The sequence below is a fragment of the Labrus bergylta genome, chromosome 10 (assembly GCF_963930695.1).
Source record: "Labrus bergylta chromosome 10, fLabBer1.1, whole genome shotgun sequence".
Taxonomy (NCBI): domain Eukaryota; kingdom Metazoa; phylum Chordata; class Actinopteri; order Labriformes; family Labridae; genus Labrus; species Labrus bergylta.
The window spans coordinates 14,058,002-14,081,664 of NC_089204.1; the positions used below are offsets into that span (position 1 = coordinate 14,058,002).

Here is a 23,663-nt window from a genome sequence, read left to right on the forward strand (position 1 = left end):
AACATTTGTTCTTAATAGCTCATGTCTTTCCTTATTGGTACACACTGTCCAGCTCTTTGCCTGTCTCTTGACTGAAAGTTAAGTTTTCCAACATGGCAACCACCATCGTTGGGCTTCAAAACCTCGTTTCATACTTTACTAAGACTATGTTCATGTTTTATAAACTCTGTGGCCAAATGTTGATGAAGGGGACAATTTCTGTCTGTTCAAACCGAACACACGCACACACAAATCCACCTTGCATCTGCATAAAGCTAGTCCCTCCTGACACTGTAGCTGAATGTATAATAAGTTTGCCAAGGTTTGGGCTGCTCTTCACTGACATTCGGAGCAAAAAATTCTTACTTCAGTCCCGCCCAGAGGGGGAAAAAAAACATTAAAGGCAGCAGCTTGAATTCACTTTTGAACAGAAGATGTCGTGGAGTGTATCCAGCACTGCAGAAGGACATGTTGGGCTCTGGATGCCAGCCGGTTGACTATCTGGGATTCATCTACCTGTTTGTTCATATTAAACATTGTCTTTCTTATTTCAGAAGCACCAATCAAAAAGACAAGATCACATTGAGGCTGAATAGATCTGTACATAAGTGTTCTTCTGGCTCAAAATATCAGGAACATTCGTTTTGGTCACTTCACAATCAAATATTATAGGTATGGAGACAAAACAGTGTTGGTGTGTAAGTCTGCATATGAGTTTTTCGAGCATACATACCTATCTCTGTGGCTGACACAGATATATTATGCCAGTCGAGTGCTTCTCTGTCCAGTGGTCTTGTCGTGATGATCATGCCATCCTCTGAGTTTATGCTGAAGAACTGCTCTATATCTGTGTACCGAGGGATCATGTACCTAAGAGAAGAATAAACCCACATATCAACCCACATTTCGAAGAAGGATTAGGATATGTCTACAGTGTTTTTTTGTTGGACATTTCACATAAATATACATTACTAGTTGAAATGGACAGTCTTTCAAATTTTGGGGGCTTTTTTTGTGTTAGTTCTCACCTTTGATTTCTAAGTGATTACATCTCTTGAACTGTCTTGTATTGAAAAATTTTAGAGGCCTTCATTTTCTGAATGAAAATCCCATGACGACAAGAAAACAAGAAGATGTCCGTCTATCTCTCTGATCACCTGCAGAGCATGTGTGAGGCACTGCAGGTGATCAGAAACTCAGCAGAGATCATGAGGAGTGTGCTCACGAGTTCACTGATACCAGATGGCGATCTTATACGGATTATACAAAATGGTCGAAGCACATACTAGGGCAGTGGCAAATGTACTTTGACGGCCCGCCTAGGTATCGTTTATGTGTGGAAAACTCTTCCTTAAGATGAAATATTATGGAGATCATTTGGCTAATTAGAGGAACATAATTTGGCCCCCTTAGCGAGTTTCAAAGTTAAAGCTGTTTTATATAGCTAACATATATAACTGTGTATTTTAAGTCTAAGAATGCAGGGCATGTATTGAAATTGTCTACCCACATTATAATTATGATATAATGATTTTTTTTTCTCCAGTTTGTCTATAAAATTTGACTGGCTCCACTTTTTTAATCCCATTTTGCATCCCCATTCTCCTGAAAACTTCTAACAGTATGTGATTTTGGATTTCTTCATAATAAAAAAGTGTACATCAAAGCTTCTCTGAGTCATATTGTTTGTTCAGTGTAGCTGATGGAGCACTATTTAAAAGTTTTTTTCTTTGGCCATGTTCCATCAGAATTTAAACTAGTGTGAAAATTACAAATCTCCCACTGCAACAAGCCTGACTCTCTAAATTGTGTTTGTATCCAGTGTGTGTGTGTGTGTCTCTGTGCCTGCTTTACCTCACAGGATTGTTGGCAACATCAGTGTCCTTGGCGTGGACTCGTCCCACCAGGGTGCCTTCAGGCGCATTCTCCTCTACCTCAAAAGTGTAACTGGGAGCTACAAACACAGGAGGCTCATCTGCATCTTCCACTGATATCTGTAGACAAACACCGAATTTTAAGTAGGCTGCTGTGAGATTTATCTAGTCACACAAACACATATCGTCCCCTTGCCTCATGTCATCACAGGGACTTTTTTGTCACATTTGAATGAAACAAACACAATATCCAGGCACACACATAGTTTTGAACAAAATGTTTTACATGCCTTTATTGTGGCTTCATCTTTATAAGGTCCCCAAGCAAGGTATTGAGGGTCAATATGAGGGTTGGATCCCTCCACCTTCAAAGTGTACGACCTTTTCGTCTCAAAGTCCACAGGCTGAGAAAAGAAAAAGAAGGAGAGTTTACAATTAATCAGTTAATGTCAGATCAAAATCATTCCTCCATATTGTTTCTTACTAATGCACAGTGTCACAATATCTGAGTGCTAAAAACAACAAGCTTTCTTTTGATTGCAGACAGACAGTGGCTTTGAGAAAGGCAGTTAGTTCCCAGTGTGGAATCCTTGCCTTCTGCTAGGGGGAGCTGTTGCCACATGAATGGAAATGGGCATAAAATGACTTGCAATGACAGCAGCAGTCCAAGTTACCACCACTGTTACACAGAAACAACACAAGGAGTAACCCAAATGCTGACGTTATCATAGGATAGTTTGTACTGCACTATTATACATGGTGTGAGGATTATTGTAGGACCGTAATTTGATTGTTTCTGTTTCCTTCATAAGATAAAAAATTAAAGGCATCTGTTATTAACAAGCCAATAGGATTGGGAGTTTGTGACACCACATATATAGAAGGGAATATATAGTTTGAGGTCACAAGAAGAGGAAATCAACTCCCATCCCACATGATCTACAGTCTGATGACTGATACACTGGCTTGGGTTTTTCTCCCAATATTGAGTAAGTGAATTGAAGTTCATATATACATATCAGATATCTGATATATGTGTTATTAACTGCACCTTGATAATTGTTGCACAGCAATTAAGAATACAATATCCTTTAAAATTCCTGACATGGGTTTTCGATATCACCCGTAACCCAGCCTGTGATTAAATTCACTCATATTGACCTGAACTTCAATTCACTTACTCAATATTGGGAGAAAAACCCATGGACTCTTAATGGCCTTGATATTGAATTGACTTGAGACTTGAGCTTCACACGTTTTCCTCACATAAAACTTTCATTAAGCCGTTAAATAAAAAAAGAAAAAAAAGTTGCACGGCAGCTACAAAGCGACTAATGGTCTGCAATACTACTCTATTCCCTTTTCTGCTGACTTTTGATGTATGCATGTGATGGAGAAACTTTAAAGTCAACAAATTTGTTGGCACACTTTGTATAAAAGCTGTAATACCTCAGGGATGCTCTCTGGCATGATTAGGAGGAGGGGGCATCGGCAACAGCAGATGGCTAAGACTTGCACTCACCAGCAGCTCTGACGTAGCCATAATCACTGCTCTTTTGGGTATCATTGCTGTATTACACACACACACACACACACACCGCCGCCACCACTATTTCTCCAGCTGGTAGAGGGATGTTAGAATGGCAAAGTCCCAAGAGTGAGCTTGATCTTTTCATCTCTATGCTACCCATCTCTTAATGAAATCTCAGAGGGAGGAGGCTTCACACAGGCTCGTAAGCCCTCTGTGAAGGGTTGTAAAAGCAGAGGGAAGCTGTTATAAATTTACGAGTTTGACACACAAGGTTTATTAGAGGTTAACAGTGATTGAGATTAGGGATGCAACGATTCGCAATATAATATTGAACCATGGATGCAGTACTAAATGGTTCACGCTTGCAAATTCTGGTATTCAAGGTTTTGCGTATAAGTAGCTTCCATGCATTTTATTTTCTCTGAATTGGCTCTGTTTATGTGTGCCAGTGAGGATAAGGAAACCCCTTTCCCAATTTGACATCCAATCACTATGCGCTACAGTTGGGGAAAGCTGACAAAACTAGTGACAGATTTCATACATTGCTTTTACATGGCGAGCAGTGAGGAGATGCTGCAGAATGTGGAAGCACCGCTGTCTTTCAAATCAGTGTTGTGGGGAGATTTAAGTTTCAGCTTGGAGTATATTGACAAGGAAGAGAAAACAGCATACAAAAAACTACAAATATTGTTTTTCACATGTGGGCTACTCAAATATAAACACAAGTTTACAGCAACAGACAACAGCAGACTGTTAACGTTACTAATGTGAATCTGCTGATTGTTACACACACAGCCACCGGCTGATACCTGCATGATGCAGACGGTGTGAGTGTGAACGGAGTAAAGACGAAGCAGCGTTTGAAACAAAGTTTCATAGAGACTAAACGCCATTTACACCGGGAATGTGTATCATGGAAAAGTTGTTTTGCTTACAGGAAAAATAAAGACATAATTTTGGAATTCAAAACTATTTTTGGGGAACTTTCTTTTCTAAATCTCTTGTTGTTCCTGTAAATCGGAGCCACCTACATGTGATACTCGACGGCCACAGAGTTACTTTTTGTGATGTGGAACCCTGTGACTTACTCCCATGCTTTGCCCCTGTTGTATTTACCACAGCCAAAGCTTTGCCCTTTCAATGTTAATATGGGTCCCTCGATCTTATAAGTGCATGACATCTGTTTAAAGGGCTTATAATACAACAGACAGCAACATAGAAGGGAGAGTATTATATAATTGCTTCCTTTTGTTGTCAGCAATCAAACATGGCGTCCAGCCCCCATCATCTCCTGGCAACACCTCTGAGAGCAGCTTGCAGTCGCTCTTTAATCCACCAGATTCAGAACTGTTTTCATGTGACGCCAAATGACTCAGTGCTGGAGGGACGTATCCCTCTCAATGGATTGTTCTACACTCATTCAGCCGCAGCGGCATCTGAGTCTGCGGTGTCGGTGTTTAACGTCGTGATGACAGGTACAGTGCTAATAGGATAGATGTGACCCAGTTATTTCATTTTCCCTTTTCTCGTCACGCTGCCTCTGCCGCTGTCTCCTTTGCCCCCTCTCTCTCTCTCATCCAGTCTATAGATCCACTCTCTTCATTCTCTTGCCTCTTTGTGTAATCAGGGTGAGATAATAATATTCACAATAATGCCTCCCTCTCTACTCCCTCTCTCTCTCTCTCTAACATACTCGCACACTCACACACACAGCTCCTTAATATTCTGTGGACCGCTTTCGTCAGGACACAGTTGAAAGAGAATAGCTGATTAAAGCTCATCCCCGTCAGTGTGTGTGTATGTGTGTGTGAGAAGGAGAGTGAGAGAATAGAGATTAGTGAAGGGTACTCCCGGTGCCGATTTGAAAGTGTGTTGAGGTGTGTGCTTGCACGTGTTTGTGGCGTGTGCATGTTAGGCCTCGCATTTTGCATGGCATGCCTTCAGGGGGCAAAAGGTGTTGATTTCCCCAGAGACGCATCAAGACACAATAATTACACACACACACACACACACTTTCAAGTAAACATTCATACACACAAATATGAGTCAAGTTGCCAGCGTGGTTGCGCACACACACACATACACGAACACACACACAGGCACACTTCAAATTAGCATTGGGCTATTGAGGTATTACTCTAAGAGACACAGGGATCCATTAGAGGGGGGTGTTGTGTGATACATCTGGGCATCATGTCAGCGGCCTTGCACAAAGACACATGCGCATGCACGCACACCACACACACACACACACACACACACACACACACACACACACACACACTAGATTCATACACAGGCTTTGACGCACGCACGCATCTAATTATTTGATATGCACGCACGGGCACCTGTAAGAAGGGCACACAGCTGGACTTACAGACGGACATACACAGGTGTTGTTTTTTTTGTTGTTTCACTAGCAGTCTTTACTGTACATAGTTGAAATCATGCCATCAGATGTAGTAGTGCAGAGGTAGTGTATGGCATATGGGAGACATGGGTTCAAGTTACCTATGATACTGTTTCTCTAGCTTTCAGATGCATCTTTATGCTTGTAATTCTCCATCATGCATCTGAGGGACGCTTCTTTATTGCTGAAACATGAATTATTCAAACAAAATTAAAAGATTGGCCCCTTTTGTTTATTTGATTCAGGCCCTTGTGTTTTAAAAAAACAGTTTTTTTTTTTTTTTTTGCTGGGTCACAAGCACACACATTAACATTGTGCCCCTCTTGAGTGTAGTCAGTGGCTCTCATTATTTTTGCTATACTGTTACTGCGTATATTTAGTCAGTTGCTTCTAACGAGGGACCCTCCTTTGAAAAGTACACGTCTTAACTGCTCCCATGTGCTATTATTTTTACATCTAATTTGGCAGAGTGTTCAGTGTGTTGTGTATTCCTTAATTTCAGTCAAATCTTTAAAATCCCACCCGAGAAGGAAGAACCACATACTGTTTGTTTTTTTAATTTAGCTAAAGCTCGATCTGTGGGTTAACTGCCTCTCCCGGGGTTAGGGGATGGAAGAAGGTGCATGATCATTCGCTCATTTTCCCGCTTGGCCCTGGTGACATCAGAGGGAAGAGAGATCCTGTAACCCCTTACAGTCTTAAAACCACACTCTAACATGGAGCTCTGAAGGAAATCACTCATGCAGGCAGTTGTGAGAAAAAGCATGAAACAGACTTGTATCGATTGATTCGAAGAGAGATTTTCCCACAGCATCAGGAAAAAAAAAAAAAGAAAATCGGGCTGTGGGTAAAAGCAGGCTGCTGTTTTGAGCAACATCATCGCAGTCTGGAGAGGAAATGCAGCTTCCCGCGAACATCATCATAATTACACATATTAGCGCCAAGCCTTTCAGCAAAAAGGATTTTGGTAAATGAGCGCCTTTGTGCGATTCTGTGGGAATGTCTGAAAAAGCTTCACATTTTTCCTTTTGTTATATGGATAAATACGCCTTTTTGGAGACCGTTTTTGGTTAACACTACTTTTTCATACCCCCACACCCCATCGACTCACACACATACTGATAACTTGCCTGTTTTTAACTGAGAGATCAAGAGGTCGGACACCCTGAGAGGGAAAGAAAGGCTACCACAGCTCACTGAAAGATTCAGTTCATAATCCTGACCTGCAGCCCACAATACACTGCAATGTGTGTGTGTGTGTATGTGTGTGTGTGTGTGTGTGTGTGTGTGTGTGTGTGTGTAGAGAGAGAAAGAAAAAAGAAGAAATGAGTGAGTTTTTGTGTTTTTGACAGAGGTACTGTGTGTGTGTGTGTGTGTGTGTGTGTGTGTGTGTGTGTGTGTGTGTGTGTGTGTGTGTGTGTGTGTGTGTGTGTGTCGTGTGTGTGTGCGTGCGTGCGCGCGTGTGTGCGTGTGTGCGTGCGTGCGTGCGTGTGTGTGTGTGCATTAGTGGACAGAGAGAGGAGCGAGGGATGAAGAAAGGAGTGGGAAAAAGTAATTGTGTGTGCCTAGCTGGATCTGTGACAGCTATGGTTAAAGTGTATGTGGCTGCGTGTGTGCGTGTGCATGTGTGTGTGTACTTGTGGGTTTACAGTCACAGTGCAGAAGATGAGCTCTTGGGCTCAGGGAAGCATGAAAGTTAATGCACTCTCACTCACACACACACACGAGGCACCCATAGAAGTCAGTGTTCATATGAGACACAATAAGAAACAGTGAAGGGAACACAGCAGAACCTCCCCTTTGCTCCCACCTCCTTCGCTCCATACTTCTCTTCCTTTTTTTTTTTTCAATCCTCCCTTTTGTCCTTATTTTCTTTTCCAGCACAAAAAAAAAAAAAAAATGACACAAAGTGAGTGAAATGTGGGCTGGCTGAGACTCACACTAAACCGCTGCTGTCTGAAGCAAAAGTGCAGTCTGCACTACATTTCTTTGCTGTTAAATTAAATAAAAAAGTTGATGACACATTTCTTTCCACAAGATCGGTCTGTTCAGGCAGCAGCTGTCAACTAGTAAAACTAGTTTTCTGAACCACAAACAGTTACAACACATGAAGTTTCCCTCTTATCCTATCATTATTATTATTATTATTATCCTATAAGTGGATCAAATGTTCCATAATGCTAAAATGCTATGAATGGCTACAATTTCATGACCATGTGAACAGCAACAACCAGCATCTGTATTGTTTAATCCTCCTCTTAAATTATAGATCTTGCATGCTTTCAGCTCTGAACTACAACTTGGAAGCCATTTGTTTGTCTCACTGTTAAAAGCGTCTCGGGCGGTCAGATCACAACTGGACAGCGCTAAATACTGGCGCAAACTACTACGTTTTGTCTTGGATACATTCAACCGCATATCTGTTTTACAGTGTTAATCCGAGTGCATCAATGATACATGGCTTGGGAAAAGGGTAATATTAGGATACAAAGCCACCTAATGATTGATGTAGTGTAAAACAATCATGTAAAAATACATCACAATATCTAATTAAGTGATCCTGCCCATTTGTATTTATTCACTTATCCTTATCCTCTTATCCTGTTTCATTCTTTAACTTCTCCTCACTTTCTTCAGTGGCAAATTGATCTCTGTCATGTCCCCCCTCATTCATGTCATAAACACCACTGTGTTGGGTCATGAAGTAATGACATGCTGGGTCAAATGGGGAGAGAAATTGGTTCATAGCTACATGTTTTCAATTCTTTATTTTCAATACTGATATTTGGCAGCAGAGATTTGAACAGGATGACGATATACTGCTAGATCAATATTGTGTCCTCCCTCTCCTGTATCTGCCTGCTCATCAGTAAACAACAGACACAGTGAGCAACTAGTTGTTGAACACAAATGAGAATTTAGAAACTGGAGAGCCAAATGGAATGCCTTGTAATTCATAGAAAGTGCCGATCTGTCGTATTCACACTGTTTGTGGAAAACAATAAAACACTTATTGCAAGTTTTGCCTTTGGTTGCCTACCTTCTTCACTTTAATGACAGCCTCTCTGGTCTCGGAGTCGGTGCTCAGCTCAAACATGTTTATCCCGTCTCCATCCACTAAGCGGTAGTTCACCAGTCCGTTGTCCCCCAGGTCCGGGTCTTTGGCCTTCAGGCGGCCCACCTCCTCTCCTGGCACTTTATGCTCTGATACAGACATGGGGTACACACCTAGGAGAGAAAAATAAAATAAAAGCAGGACATTTACTTCACTGGTTGGAGATTTTAGTGTCATCTTCTGGTCACTACCTGCTTTTGTATTCAACGCTCCTGGAGTCTTTGGAGTCTTCTTGGCTCTCTGCCACCGTGTTTACTATCTGAGGCAGGGTCACTTTTGGAGGGCAGGGGGGGGGGGGGTAACATGAACTATACCATCTGTTTCATATGGCCCAAAGGATATTAATATCCTCTATAGTGTCAGGTGTGTGTGTGTGTGTGTGTGTGTGTCTAAAGAAGCAGACACCTGGCTTGCAGAACGAGAGCAGTAGGACCATATGTCTGCTCTCTCTACTCTTTAATTCTTTTACCTCCCTCAAGTACTCTTTCCACCTCTCTCCTCCCAGAATGATTTCTCTCCACTGCATCGCCTCTCTATTCTGTCGCTGCTCATTTCATTACAAAGTCTTACTCTCTCCTCTCACCTCACATCTTTTCCTTGATTTTCCCTCCCCCATCTTTTCCTCTTATTATTCTTTCCCTCAATCTCTCCTCACTTTCTCACCTTTTCCTACTCTACAGTTCAGCCCCGAGTGGACTCATCATTTAAAGACCGGTTTATTATGAACATGCTTATCCTGCTCGTCCAGGTGAAGCAATCCTTTGAATCATGAAATACAATTCGGTCATAATATAACTTTTGAAAATACAAGTTGACCTGGAATTAATCTGTCCAGATATCCACCTTTTCCCACAACATCCCCTCCATTTTTCCTTCTGCTTTTTAAATGTCTCGGCTACTGAAATACTTCCCTCCCTTTCCATCTCTCATCATTTGCTTCCAAATCTCTGTCTCATTCATCCTCACCTCTCCTCCCATCTCCGCCCCGTGTTCTCTCAATCCTCTCCCTCCTCCGTCATCTCCCCCTCTTTCTCCCTCCGTCTTTCTCTCCCGTCGTCCTATTCTGGCAATAAAAAAAGCTAATTTTGTCCCTGCCCTCCCTTTGCCCTTTTCCTCCCTCTCCTCTCCTGTCGTCCTATTCTTGCCTTCCCCCCTAAGTAGCTTAACTTCAATGGCTTCTGGCAGCTGATTTAAACATTGTATGACAGAACACACAGGCAGTCTGGCATACCTGGCTGTGAGCTAAAATGAGGCACAGCACGTACAGGAAATGTACGTTAACGTTCAAGGACCACAGTTGGGGTAAATGTGAGGTATTTCTTTCAATCAGCCTTACTTTTGTTGACTTTTGTAAAGTCTTTACCAGTTCCATTACGAGCGGCTTTTACAAAGTGAGTTTAAGGATATGAAAAAGTTATTCACTGCATTCATATTCCCACATGAGTACCAGCATAGTTTGGATCACCCAGAGGTCCAGTTTTGGAAACAAGCTCAAAACAGCAGCATGTTTTCATGTAGACGCCAATAAAGAGTCTCATTTATACAACCCATGAAACGACAGAAATCTCTTACATCACTCAGAGCAATTACATACAGAGCACAATTTATTACCACATAATTTACGGCTACTCACACTGATGACTTTGATGTGGTATCATGTTGACAACATCGTAAACATTTTTTTAAATTTTTTTAATTGAATGAGCTTTATACGTATAAAACTGAGCAGGGAGAGCGCTCAACAAAGATTGATGCTTCATTTTCATCTTAATTAAATAGTTTGGGAGACACGTGGCTCTGTTTCTAAGGGGACATTTTGATTTCAAAACAAACTCTGTTGTAAAAGCCGATCAGACTTATTTATAAAATGACTCAACAAGTATACTGAGTGTTAGAGTCATTTATCCATAATTTGTACGTCTCCATGGTGTGTGTTAATTCGACTACGGTGGCATCTACACCACTTAACTAATCGTAAATGGAAATTGTGTCGCTGTGTTGATTGCTGACAATATTCATGAAGAACATTTTTCCTTAAAAATTGTTTGTATTAGGGCGCAGGTCGCCTAGTGGCTGGTGAGCTGCCCCATGTGCGGAGGCTGCGGTGCTCTAGGCGGGCTGCCCGAGTTTGAATCCAACGGGTGGCTCATTTCCTGCGCGTCATTCTATTGTATTCATTGTATTCATATGCATGTTGTTTTTGTTGTCTTTTACTGCTGCAACACTTGAATTTCCCCACTGGGGATCAATAAAGAAATCTTATCTTATTTCCCACTCTCTCTCTCCATAATTTCTAACTCTATCCACTGTCCAGTCTCTTAATAAAGGCACAAAAAGCCCCAAAATAAACCATTCAAAAAAAATTAAGTTTGCATTAATACATCAATAACGGTGATTAGCCTGCACGGAGGCAGATGTAACGTTGTGTGTGAGTTGGTTGAGTACATGTTGGCTTGCTTTCAATACACTTCCCACACCTTACTCATATTTTTACCTAAACGTGGAGGAGAGACTTCACATGAAAGAGTGAAGATGGATTTAACATCCCTGCAGTGATGCTGATGTACCTTTGGAATGGTAATACATCTTCTCAAGTCATGTCAGGGATTTCTTTTTGATTTAGATATATTATTTTCTTCTCTCGGTGATGAGAATAGACATCTTTGAAATGTATGCTATGAGACACTGGAGGCAAATGATATGTGCAAATAGAATCCTGCATATGAGTGCTAAAGATCACCTTTCACAGTTTCAGATGCCTTTTATTACCTGCTTTGATCTGAACTGCTTCAGTACTTTGGCTGCTGACATGCTATATTAACAGTATTTAACTAAACTATCCCTTTCATGTCAATCAAGTGAACGCTGAAATCACAGCAAGTTAGAGAAAAGTCTTTGGTTATTAGCCTTTCTTTTATTGCTCCTCCTGCGTGTGTCTATACTGTGGTGAAATTTGGGGGGCGGAGGGGCTAACGAAATATGATTGATAATGAGGAGAAAAAAGGAGGGGGGGGGGATTACAGGGATAATGGTACTGAGAAACACATGAAGACAGAGCGATCAAGTCTTGGAGTGAAAGAGAAAAAACACAACAGCGAGAATAAAAATTGAAAAGCTGCTGGAAGATATGACAGGGGTTCACGCTGTGTGATATCTTTTTCTGTCTGGTTTTATCTCGTTCATTGTGTTCTCTCTCCCTGTATCTGTTGTAGTTTAGTCGCTTCTTCCTCCTGATTTTCTGTCTTGACTTGCTTATCTCATATCCCATTTTCTCTCTCTTTCCCTTTACCTCTCTGCTCTCTCTCTCTCTCTCTCTCTCACTCTGCCCAACTACTAAATAAGTAATCACTGTCCTCATTCACACCATCTGGGAGACTTTTCTTGCAGGTGTTTGTACTGCTTCCACTTTCTTTCTTTTTTTGATAACAAGGGTACTCACCACCACAACATATTGCTTTTCCGTGTGCCGTCTTGTATCACAGATGCAAACTGCCAGTGATTTCACAGCTGATATTTCAGAGTGTTTCATGGCGGTACTTTGCAAACACTTATGGTAGATAATGTTTGGTCATAAAGCCTGTGTTTTGTCCTTGTTATCTCAGGTTTTAAAACCTTTTATGTCATACACTTTGGATATGGGGACAGGGAGCAGAAGGGTGGCCATCCTACACCCACCCACCCACCCATCAACAAATGATTTTTCTCACATCCTGTTAGGTTGTCCCAATGGGTGTGTGTGTGTGGGGAAGGTAATGTTGGTCTTAAGTGGATGACATTCAAATAATGCACTGAATACAGCAATTTAGTTTTGAATATACAAGCTATGATCACGTACTCTTTTATTTTTTCAATTACGACATTCAAGTCAAAGATTTGAGGCTGTTTAATACATTATGGATTATAATTGTGTGTCTGTGTTTGTCTGTGTGTGTGACATGAACAGAACTGATGAATACATCATGCTTTCTCCTTCCTCAAGGACTACCCATCAGCACCAACCCATTCAGTAGCGTCTCCTTGACACATGTTTGATCATTTCCCTGTAGTTGTTCATCTTCAATGTCTCATCTGTTCAGCAAATCACAACAGCACACTTGTTGAAATGTGTCCGTGTTGAGATGAAGAAACAACAAAACCACAAGGCGGTCGGGTTCAAAAGTTAATATGTAGATACCTTTGCTTACAATTATTTTGTATTCCATATACATGGAGAGAATAACAGTACACAATATAATCCTGATATTCCCCCTTCTCATCTTCCTGCTGCTTTCTTTCCCACGTTCCCTCAAGCCCCTGATATCCTTGCACCCCCTTATACTTGCCCCATCGACTCACTTTGTTACCAGAGAAATGTGCGATCCATGTCTTAAGTAGGTCTGTTGTTACAGATGCAGCTCTCATCCATAATTTCAACATAGTGGTCTTGCCTTTGTTTACCCAGGCTGGGGATTGGTATTTCTTTTGTCAGCAGACAAAAGGGGCAAACAAAGGTTGAATCGTCTCTCTCCCCTGGATTACCACAACGCATAAAGTATACAAATAAGTAAAGAATAATGGCAATGAGGGGGGCAAAGAAAATAATTCCCTCAATATTTCCCACCCCAACCAGAAATTTCCTCCAGAAATCTGCAACCCCTGGGCACTCCCAAACCATATGAAGAAAAGTGCCCATAATGTTATTGGGATTGGGATTTCTAATGTTTTTTTTTGCCACCCCTCCTACCAACATGCAGAAGTGAAAGATGATTAAAAACACTTTTCAGTAAGATGCAGCAAACCAACAACCCTTATACTTTCACATGATGGAGAAGGAACATACTCAAGGCAATCCTCCCTGAAAGTGTCAATAAACCGAACATTATTGTATGTATAAAGTAATCATTTATGGTTAAGCTGTTGTTCTGGATTGAATTCAATGTGGTCATGATTCAACGACAACCGTGTATGTTCCACTGTTATGGAGACGCACATGGAGCTCTGAAACAATGTGGATATTTCAGTATTTAACTTCCAAATATAAATCTCATACATTCCAGAAACACTTCCTTTTTTTCCATCCGAGCATGGTTGCTCATAAAACTATGTTCCTCAAAAAAACTCTCCTTTAAAATTCTGTCAAGCAGTTGTCAGTGTGTCATGGCCTACAGAATCGGACTTAAGCTTTGCATCGCGAGACACTGAAGCACTGTCAGCTTGTTGGAAAACACAGGAACTTAAGTGATGGTTTTGACAGCTGCTTTTTTTTCTCTCCCTGCGTCTCTCTGTCTTTTACATTACCTCCCCTCGCTGCTACTGCTCGTGTCTCTCTCTTTTCTCGCCTATTCAGCTTCTCCACAGGCTAAATCCTGAGCCCACTTCTCTGCCCTTCTCCATCCTTTCCTGCAGCTACTAGGCTGAATCTCTGCCAGGAGTCACTTTGCTCAGAGCTGCAGGAAGGGAGGGGAGGGAGAACATGGAACAAGGGGGGTAAAAAAAGGAGAACAGAGAAGCAGAAAGAAACTCCAGGACAGGGTGAAAGAAAAGATAGACAAATAAAGAGGAGTGGAGTGTTGGACTCTGACAGGAGACTGGCAGAAAAACACTCAGTGGTGCAAATATCTGCAGGTTGAGATTGTTCCTGTTTTTTTATAGCTGAACCGTTAAGACTTAATCTTTGGAACATTTGCTACCCAACATGTCTATTGCCCTCATGGTAAGAATGTGGAACTGTCATCAACTGTCTCCTGATTTCATGTCAGAGTTTGTGAAACAATCCACATAGGAGAAAAAACTAAATAAAAAGTTAGAGAGAGAGGCCACATCATCCTATCTACAAGAAGCCAAACTGACTTTTTGTGTGATTTCATAGTCAAGAGTGGTCATTTTCTCTGCTTCATCCAACAACAAAGAAGCAGTTCAAAGACTGCGGAGTAGTACAGCAGTCTAAAAAATTTAGATATTGCACCAAAAAAATAGAAAGTTGTAAGATGTTATCTCATTTCACATCAAATATAAAGCTTTTGACAAATCCAGGCTAAATATTTTACCACTTTTTATTGCTCAGCAAATCAAGACAGATAGACAGACAGACAGACAGACACACGCAGGAACACACTAACACACACACACACACACACACACACACACACACACACACACACACACACACACACACACACACACACACACACACACACACACACACACACGCACACGCCGGAGGATATTGAAGGGGCCAGTAAAGAAACTCAATAATTGATTTTTTAAGTAATCTCCTCTCCCTCCTTTAGTCACTAACTTCGTTTCTATATTGCTAGTTGGTGACATGTTTTCTGTGTTATACGCTCACACATGCATGCACACAGTACATGCAAAAAGACGTACACATAAGTAGTGGATTTACTTCTTCTAAATGTTCATATATGTTCTGCAGGAAAGTAAATGAGAATGTGGGATGGAAGGACGTATACAGGCTTTAGTATGGCTGCATCCTGTAAAAGAACAGACACTTTAACTAAAGGTCAGTGGGTCGCTTAGTGTTTCTACTCACTCTGTGGGAACTTTGGAGGGTTGTCGTTGACATCTGTCAGAGTGATTTTAACCTCGGTGGTCCCCGACAGTCCACCCATGTGACCACCCATGTCTTTGGCCTGGATGACGACATCGTACTCCTGGCGAGCCTCGCGGTCCATATTTGGCAGGGCGGTACGAATTATACCTAAAAAGACAGATTTACCATGATTTTGTTATTTCACAGATCTTGATGTCATTTTATGGCTCCTTAAATTTTACAGCAACTATCCAATTTGTGCATTTGTCTTTAAGTATACTTGTGGACATTTGTATATGTACTGTATGTAGTGTAAATATATGATGGACACTATATACCTTTTGGATACAAGTATCTTGTGTTTTATTCCAAATATATAAAAACTTGTCATTCAGATGCAATTCAAACGATAGTTATTCACATAAAAAGAAGGCAATATTTTTCAAACTCTTATTTGAAAAACCTGGAGGTAAGCAAAATCTAACAATGTGATTTTATTTCAATAAGACAACTGCAGTTTGTTTCATCTGAAAAAAAACCCCCACATCATTACTCTTGGTTAGAAAAAAGAATTTCAGCTTAACACGTGTGAAGTCTTACTTTTCTCCATTCCAAGCCCTAGTAATCTCTCCTATCTGTTTAATTCATCGCCGGCTGCTCTCTTTCCATCCCCCTCTTTCTTTCTCCATGTGTCTGGGAGTTGAGGCTTTCTACTGTCATATTATGCCAAGTGTGTGTGCATGTGTGTGTGACAGCAGGAAAAGCTGATAATCTCCAAACCAATTAGAAATGTGAGCTATGGATTTGAGCCAGTCAAATACCCAACACTGGTTTGATTAGGCAGATTTGCTCAGTCCAAATCTCTCTCCCTCTCTGTGCCCTAACCACTCTCTCTCTCTCTATCTCTCTCTCTCTAAACCAATTTCTCACTCTCCATCGCTGCCCTAACCTGTCTCTTTCTCCTCGTCTTCACCCTGCCTGACCCAACATAGCTGTGTGTCTGCCCCTAACCTCTCTTCTTACATCCAATTTCTTCTTTTAATGCAAACCCAAATATTAGGCCAGGGCTTTGCAGAGACCAGGCTGAATGTCCTCTGGGGACCTCTTTTAACATCACTGCCTTCTTTTCCTCACAGATTTTCAGTGTAAAGGAACGTGCTGTAACGTGATCCCTGCAGGAGGCACTTCTTAGCTTTTTACATTAAGAGTGGTAGAGTGTAAAAATATGGGGGAAAGAAACAGTTTGTCGGTTTGATTTCAGCAACAAGCATTCTGCGCGTGGTGCATAGTGCATAGTGAACACAGCTGCTCACCAGTTGTTGCCTTTAAAGTTAGGATACACAAACATGCCTGATTCATGTGACTACACTGCTAAAAAAAAAATGCATTTTACTTTATTATAATAACTGCAGATTTTAGGACTGAGTTGAGTTTTTTTTTAATACAGGCTATATATATATTTGACATCTATGAAAAAATAGATTACCCAGTTAAGTTTGAACTAAAAAGATATTCATCGTCTGATCTGTTAGTTGGTCAAACGTAGCAGTTATCATTTTTTATATCACATAAGAAATATGTTATCATCACTGACAGTTCCATTTAAAACAGGCTCCACAGAAACAGTTGACAGGTTGCCGATGGTGACCTTTTTCAGAAAGTGTCATCCAGTTCATGGCCTCTGGTGGCCATCACTGGCAACCAATCTTTAACATTTAAAAACTAAGTATTTAAAATTAGTTGTATTACAGATATTTTTGTAATTATACTGCAGACATGCACAGCACCCTACTCTCAAAAGCTGATGCCTTAAAATATGTTTCAAGCCCTTTAATCATTGTTATGGATTTCTTACTGGAAGTGACTCCAAAGGTGCAGCTTTTAGCCAAGGGAATATTTGGCCCTCTGATTCAAAAGGTACTGCAACCTGTATCTATTAGACTGATTGAACCAGTATATGTGGATGTTGAGTGGCAACCATGTGTGTGTTTTGTTCATATCTATAGGAGACACTACATCTTGTGGAGCAGGGTTCAGTATGCAGCCTCACCTGTCTGCGACTCCACAGAGAAGTATGGTTGTCCTTGCAGGATGCTGTACACCAGCCTGGCACTGTTGCCATAGGTGGGGTCATCAGCATCTGTTGCTGTCACCTGCATCACTGACGTACCTGGAGGACAGACATGACAGATAAGTCAGAAGATGACTCTCAGAGATTCGGTTCAAGAAAAGTTTGACAAACACGGTTGTCGCAGAGTGTGTTTGATTCAGCTGCCTGCACTGGCTGCATGGGCAGAGGGAAAGAAAAACACTCTCCCTTCTCTCAGACATTGCAGCTAAACTGCACCTGAGAGGCTCCTCTCAGCTTTCATTTCTCTACATTTCATCATTTCCGGGCGGAGACATCTACTCACCAGTTTTGGGGATTTACATGTTTTAAATAAAAAATATTTCCCCCATGCATTGACAAAATTCCACAACCCCTGGATTTATAAAAAAACATTTGAAAACCTTCAAATATCCTAAAAGAAATGGGTCATTCTCAAGCACAGACACCGAGCCGTTTGATAATGTGGTGTTTTCCTCTCCACAACAGTAATTTACTTCCAGTTGATCTCTGTTAAATGGACTTGCAGTTAAGCTTCGCAAATAGGCCAAATAAATAAAATTTGCTAAAGTGTGAAACACATTTGATTAACTTTGCATAATTGTTGAGATGTTCTTCTTCTCACAGATATTTACAAATGTACTTCTGTTCTGCGCTGATCTTGTCAGACCAGTTGATCAACTGCTAACCATCATCCCTAACTTGAAAGAAAAGTACTATTGGCAGCTGAGACCTACAGAGGTACACATGTTGTATCTTATCAACAGCAAAAACGATGGCAGTTTACAATGCCAAACATCGACACTGCCTGCAGGGCAAGTGTTACAGCCTGACTAATTCTATTTACAGAATGTTTTGTGTTTTACATGATGTTTTACATATCATTTAATCCCAATACATACACCATCTGATATTATATTAACTCCTCAGATCAAGATACATTTTAGCCTCTGTTTTTCGGCTGTGAAATTCAACTCAGATGTCATTATTACTATTTGGTGTAAAACATACTTTGATCAATTGTGCAACAGCAGAAGCCTTTCCCTTCATTACTTGGTAGATGAACATTAACATTTAGATTTGTAGTTGTGTACACAAGTTAAACATTATTTGCTGTGTAACATAAGGTCTACAGAAACAACATCTAAATATAGAATTGGCCATAGTTTAGTTCCATGTGTATGCTGTTTGGAGGTTTCCAGTTGCCCATAAGTGAACCACTCAATACAAAATCTGTTAGGAATAAAATATTATCAAGTTTAATTAAATCGTGGTCTCATTCTGTGCAGATTAAATGATCAAGAATGCCCATTTCAAAGAGAAGACTTTCTCTGTTCTGAATCTGAGTTCCATGGGGGAACATGGTCCTAGTTAGTCAGACTGCAGCCTTTCTTTCTGGTCTATGTTTTAGGATGAGGATGGCAACCAGTGGCCGCTCCCTGCCAGACTTCTGTATTCGGCTTTAGATGCAGATGGTAAGAAAAGCCTGAACAGAACTCATTCAGAGGTTCTTTCAGAAGTTTTTTTTTCTCCCTTTGGTCCAGTCCATTCACAGATTGGATTGCTCTGGCTTTCATGGTTTCAGGCAGAACCACTGCCAGTTTGGTTCATTCCAGGTCAGTCCTTAAGGGGTTGAATACTTTTCAAAGACCACATAATATGTGAAAAGAAAAATCTATCAAGATCAGAATCAGAAGTTAGGAGACTTTAAAGAGACATGGTCAGAGCTGTTGCCAATGCCAGAGTAGAGCAAAAAATATTTCCTTGCTTCTGTTTTTGGTTGAGTCATTATTTCCCCCCTTTGGGTTCACGTAAAAAAAAAAAGTTAGAGAGAAAAAAGAAAAGGCTCTTTAGAGGTTGTTTTGCTGGCTAATGGAAGCGTCTGTTTCCCACTTCTCTGTCACTTCCAGTGGTCAGATTTCAGAGCTAATAAATAATGTATGAAAAAGGCTGTTTAGCAGACAAACAACACTGATGATGAACTCAATCAGTGAGTGCGTTGCCAAACGTCACTCAAAATGTAAAGGAGAGCTTCTTCAGCACTAAAAAGATGGAATTTGACCAGACCTCCTCAACTTTTGTTCTCAAATTAAATGTGATATTTGGACAGAAGTAAAACTGCTGATCAGTTTCCAGACTCCATTAAGAGTTTCACAAAGAGAATTTAAGACACTTTAAAATATGGCAGAATTGGAATTTATTCAGTAATAATTTATTCAATAATTAATGGGTGTAATTAGTAATGGGATCAAACTCACCAACATTGGACATCTCAGGCACCCTGGCATAGTACGGCCCATGTAGAAACTCAGGAGGATTGTCGTTGATGTCCTGAACTTTCACGATGAACTCCGATGGAGGCTCCAGAGGTTTATTAGTGTCTCTGTCCACGGCCTGGGCTGTCAAAGTGTACTGGGCCTGCTCCTCCCGATCCAGAGTTTTTGTAGCGTGGATGTTACCTGTCTTGTCATCAATAACAAAGATGGTTCCCGCACCTTCTCCGGACAGGATATACTTGATGTTGCCTTTACCTAAGTCTACGTCTGAGTGGAGCTGAAGGAGAACGAGGGATGAGAAGAGAGTGAGAAAAAATGGAGGAGAAAAATGACAAAGATATACGTGTAAGAGGAGGATGTAATGAGTGTTAAAAACATCTGGGGACAAACCGGCTTCTTTTCCTCAAACCTACAAATTAAAGGAGCCGAAAGACTGACGTTGACGGATAGAGCATTTGCTGAGAGAGACAGGCCAACACTAATAAGTAAGAGATTTAAAACCCTGCCATGAAAAAAAGAAGGATGCTCAACATTCAATTAAACCCTTGTTCTTCTTTTTACAGCCCCTCAGACTATGAAATATGACGCATTGTAAACATCATTTGTTGGTGGTTATGAAAGCCCCTGCTCGCTTTGACTGATGTTGTTTTTGTGGACGAGTCCCACCAATCATCTTCAGCCTGGGCTGTGAACATGACCTCTCTCTTTTTCCTATCTCTCTCTTCTTGACAAATGGGAAAAGCTCTTTCAAATCTGATTGGAAATGCTCTCACTCTGCGTGCCCCCACTATGAATGTCGTTGGGGGTGAGTCAGACTTTTAATTGAACAGAAAGAACATTTTATGCTGTCATTTAGAGTTTAATCCTGATTGATAAAAAGAAGACAAGTTGATGGTTTAATGCTTAATGAAGTCATGCTTTATTTTACTCACCCTGCCCACCAGGACCGGGTCAGGTCCAGTGTACTCCTCAATGACGAAGAACTGATTCCAGACCCATCCTCGCTTGGACCTGTGGAGTACCTGTCCCTCCTTCCCTGCCCTCTGTCTATGTCTGTGCAGTGACAAGTGACCTGCAAACACCAAACAAAACATCAGTACATTTCGGGAAAAAAATGATGAAGCTAACTTTCTATCATTCTGTGTTGAATATATGAATAGTTATGACAAGTGCAAGTTTTCTTTTCTACGTGGGTGGGAAGCAGTTGCCTCGTGCACAGACAGGGCCACGTTTGAATCATGGGTCACCAGTACAAATCCCAGCAGAGACAAAGTGGGTGGATGGTGAGAAGGACACATGCTTCAACAAGCAGTTTTTTAGGTGGTTCTTAGAGAGGCACTTAACCTCTGTTTGTTGCAGCACAACTTGTCTAACAGGGGACGCCTGTGGTTGTAGTAGCTGCTATGTGTGAACATCTTTACCCCTTTTCATAGTACAAGTAACAAAACTCCACTGTCATTATGCCCTAATGCCCCCTAATAGAGCTTATAATTGACAGGCAACACCATGCAAAAAATAGGCATAAAGTTTGTGTGCACACTTGAAAAAATTGTTTTATTTACCATTTCTATCTCAACCAATTCCTACTTCAACTGCTACATTCAAGGATATAAAATGTGTCATATTCACAAGTACATTTATTTCAATTATTAAAAGTAACTTGTGGCAACGTTTATCTTCCAAGCTAAACTCTTTAATAACTCAAAAAGAAGCTGAGTGTTCAAAGTCTGGGGGGGGGGGGGGGGGTCTGCCCCTGAATGCCAAACCATCTGTGTGTTAACAGGTTCAAATAGAAGTATTGAATTCTGAATTCAGAATGCATCATTGGTACAATTTAAAGGGAAATTGTGTCGCCTATTTCAAGCTTGTTGCCATTGTTCTGGATTAGATATGTCGTGTGGAAAACAAGGGTTATTGCAAATGTTGCTCTCATCATACCTGGATGTCTGTGTCTGTGGCCCCTTTGATCCAAAGAAGCATTCCCTCTCCTGGTTCCCAATGCGACGCTACAGAGTGCCGACACTCCCACCAACACCAGGAAGGCCCTCAGCAGTCCAAGGCCCTGTCTCTTCATTGTCATCTTGCCCCAAATTTAGCAACCGTGCACGTCACTACTGCCCCCTACTTTCTGGTTTCCTCTCAGTGGAGCCCTGCTCCCACTGAGGTGGTATCCTGGTTTGGCTAATGAACTGCTGCTGATGAACTTCCTAGTTCATTAGCTGAAATCAGGGCTTGTTGGTGCAGATTCTCATCACCACGTTACTGCCTTCTTTCTCCTTGTTTTTCTTTCTCTTCTTCTTCTTCTCTCTCTCAGGTCTTTCACTCCCTCTCTCCTCTTGTCACAGAGCCTAAAAAAAGAGCAGAGGAAAAAGCTGATTTTTCAACATCAGTCATAACAATGAAAACGTGCTTTAGAACAACGTAATTAAGCAAATTTAGATTCAGTGTGATTAAACTTTCCTTTTGCAGACAAATCAATCTTTGTTAAAATGATGAATTTAACACTGACAGCAAAAACAACATAAACAGTTCAGTAATCATTCATGCCTGTCTTTTTCAGAGCAGGATGTTAATTGACTGCAGTTGAGGATCTGACTTCTTAAATAGTTGTTGTGTTGATTAGGACATTGTACTAATTACCCAGATGATGCTGTCTGAAAACTCATTAGCTTTAATTCAATTAGACGCAGACTGATTCAATGTGGGAGGTACAGCTCTAAACAACACCAGATCGTTGAATCGCTCTGTTCACAGCCCTTTCAAATACAATTAAAATAATGAAAAGCAAACACAGGGCTATATCAAAGTCATAAAAAGACAATATGGTATCATTCTGTCTCAGACTCGTTTAAATCTTTCTGTTTCAGTCGGATCTTTTGAACATCCCTTTCATCATCACTGCGATGATTTAAGCATCTTTGCCTTTGCTGTGAATGAGTCAGCAGGATGAAAATGACATTTGATCCGTCAAAAAATGCAATGTGTCCATCAAAAGAAGCAGGAAAATGTCTGCTCATTGCAAGAAACTTTAGGCAAATGTGCACTTGAGGCACAATGAAGCGCCAATGAAGGCACAATGAAGTGCCTCAAGTGCAGTTCTGGCTAAAAACTCTTGGCATTTCGACAGGCTTAGTTGATTTTATGAGAGGAATGAAGGCATGAATCACCTGCTGCCAAGTGCATTAAATACAATCTGAAGGTGATAAGGCCTCATGCAGTCAGCCATGATGAATTTCAACCTAACGGAACAAACACACATGGTTCTTAGGGCGCACTCATACTATGGCAATCTGTATCGTGCGTCACCCCTAAAGTCCATCATTTTATAATCAGTCCTTCGAAAATCAACGCCAACGGTTTTTCAGATGTAATACCCTTATGTGTGTTAATATTTTTTTTATCATCAAACTCCTTTATATTTTCAAAAGTCATGCGCATTTCTAACAAGTTTGTTTTATTTCTGTTCATACTGCCTTGCAAAAACAGCACATAATTACCTTATAGTGCCTGATTACACTCCAAGAAATAAAGCCACACTATCGACGCACGCACCTATGTAAGATATCTCTTCTCAGCCCAACCCAGCGCTTATAGATGATCAATACACCATTTGCACACAGCTGCCTCTCCAACGAACCTCCATTATGGCACCTGACATGCTTCACGGGATATTTGGTACTCACACACAGATCCTTCATGTTACTCACAAAGACCTTAAGTGCCTCTCACTTAAGAGCCAGACAAGCCAGGCAAGAATGGCCTAATTAGACCTCAAAATAATTGTGCCTAAGCCGTTAGTGTTGCTGAAGCCTTCTACACATGTAAGTAGCAAACGCTGAAAG

The 23,663-nt window shown here is 41.0% G+C and overlaps 1 protein-coding gene across 2 annotated transcripts in view; it reads right to left on the bottom strand.

Annotated features, from left to right (window-relative positions):
- cdh11 (cadherin 11, type 2, OB-cadherin (osteoblast)) overlaps positions 1 to 23,663 on the bottom strand; it is a 93,738-nt gene that overhangs the window by 9,445 nt on the left and 60,630 nt on the right. For both annotated transcript variants that reach the window (XM_020645652.3, XM_065959309.1), the window contains 9 exons: positions 21,760 to 22,169; positions 20,754 to 20,893; positions 19,804 to 20,098; positions 17,489 to 17,608; positions 15,439 to 15,606; positions 8,835 to 9,022; positions 2,144 to 2,257; positions 1,834 to 1,973; positions 713 to 849 (listed from right to left, as the gene is read on the bottom strand). In XM_020645652.3, coding sequence (XP_020501308.1) covers positions 713 to 849; positions 1,834 to 1,973; positions 2,144 to 2,257; positions 8,835 to 9,022; positions 15,439 to 15,606; positions 17,489 to 17,608; positions 19,804 to 20,098; positions 20,754 to 20,893; positions 21,760 to 21,901 — 1,444 coding nt within the window. In that variant the 5' untranslated portion in view covers positions 21,902 to 22,169. The remainder of the gene's footprint in view (positions 1 to 712; positions 850 to 1,833; positions 1,974 to 2,143; positions 2,258 to 8,834; positions 9,023 to 15,438; positions 15,607 to 17,488; positions 17,609 to 19,803; positions 20,099 to 20,753; positions 20,894 to 21,759; positions 22,170 to 23,663) is intronic.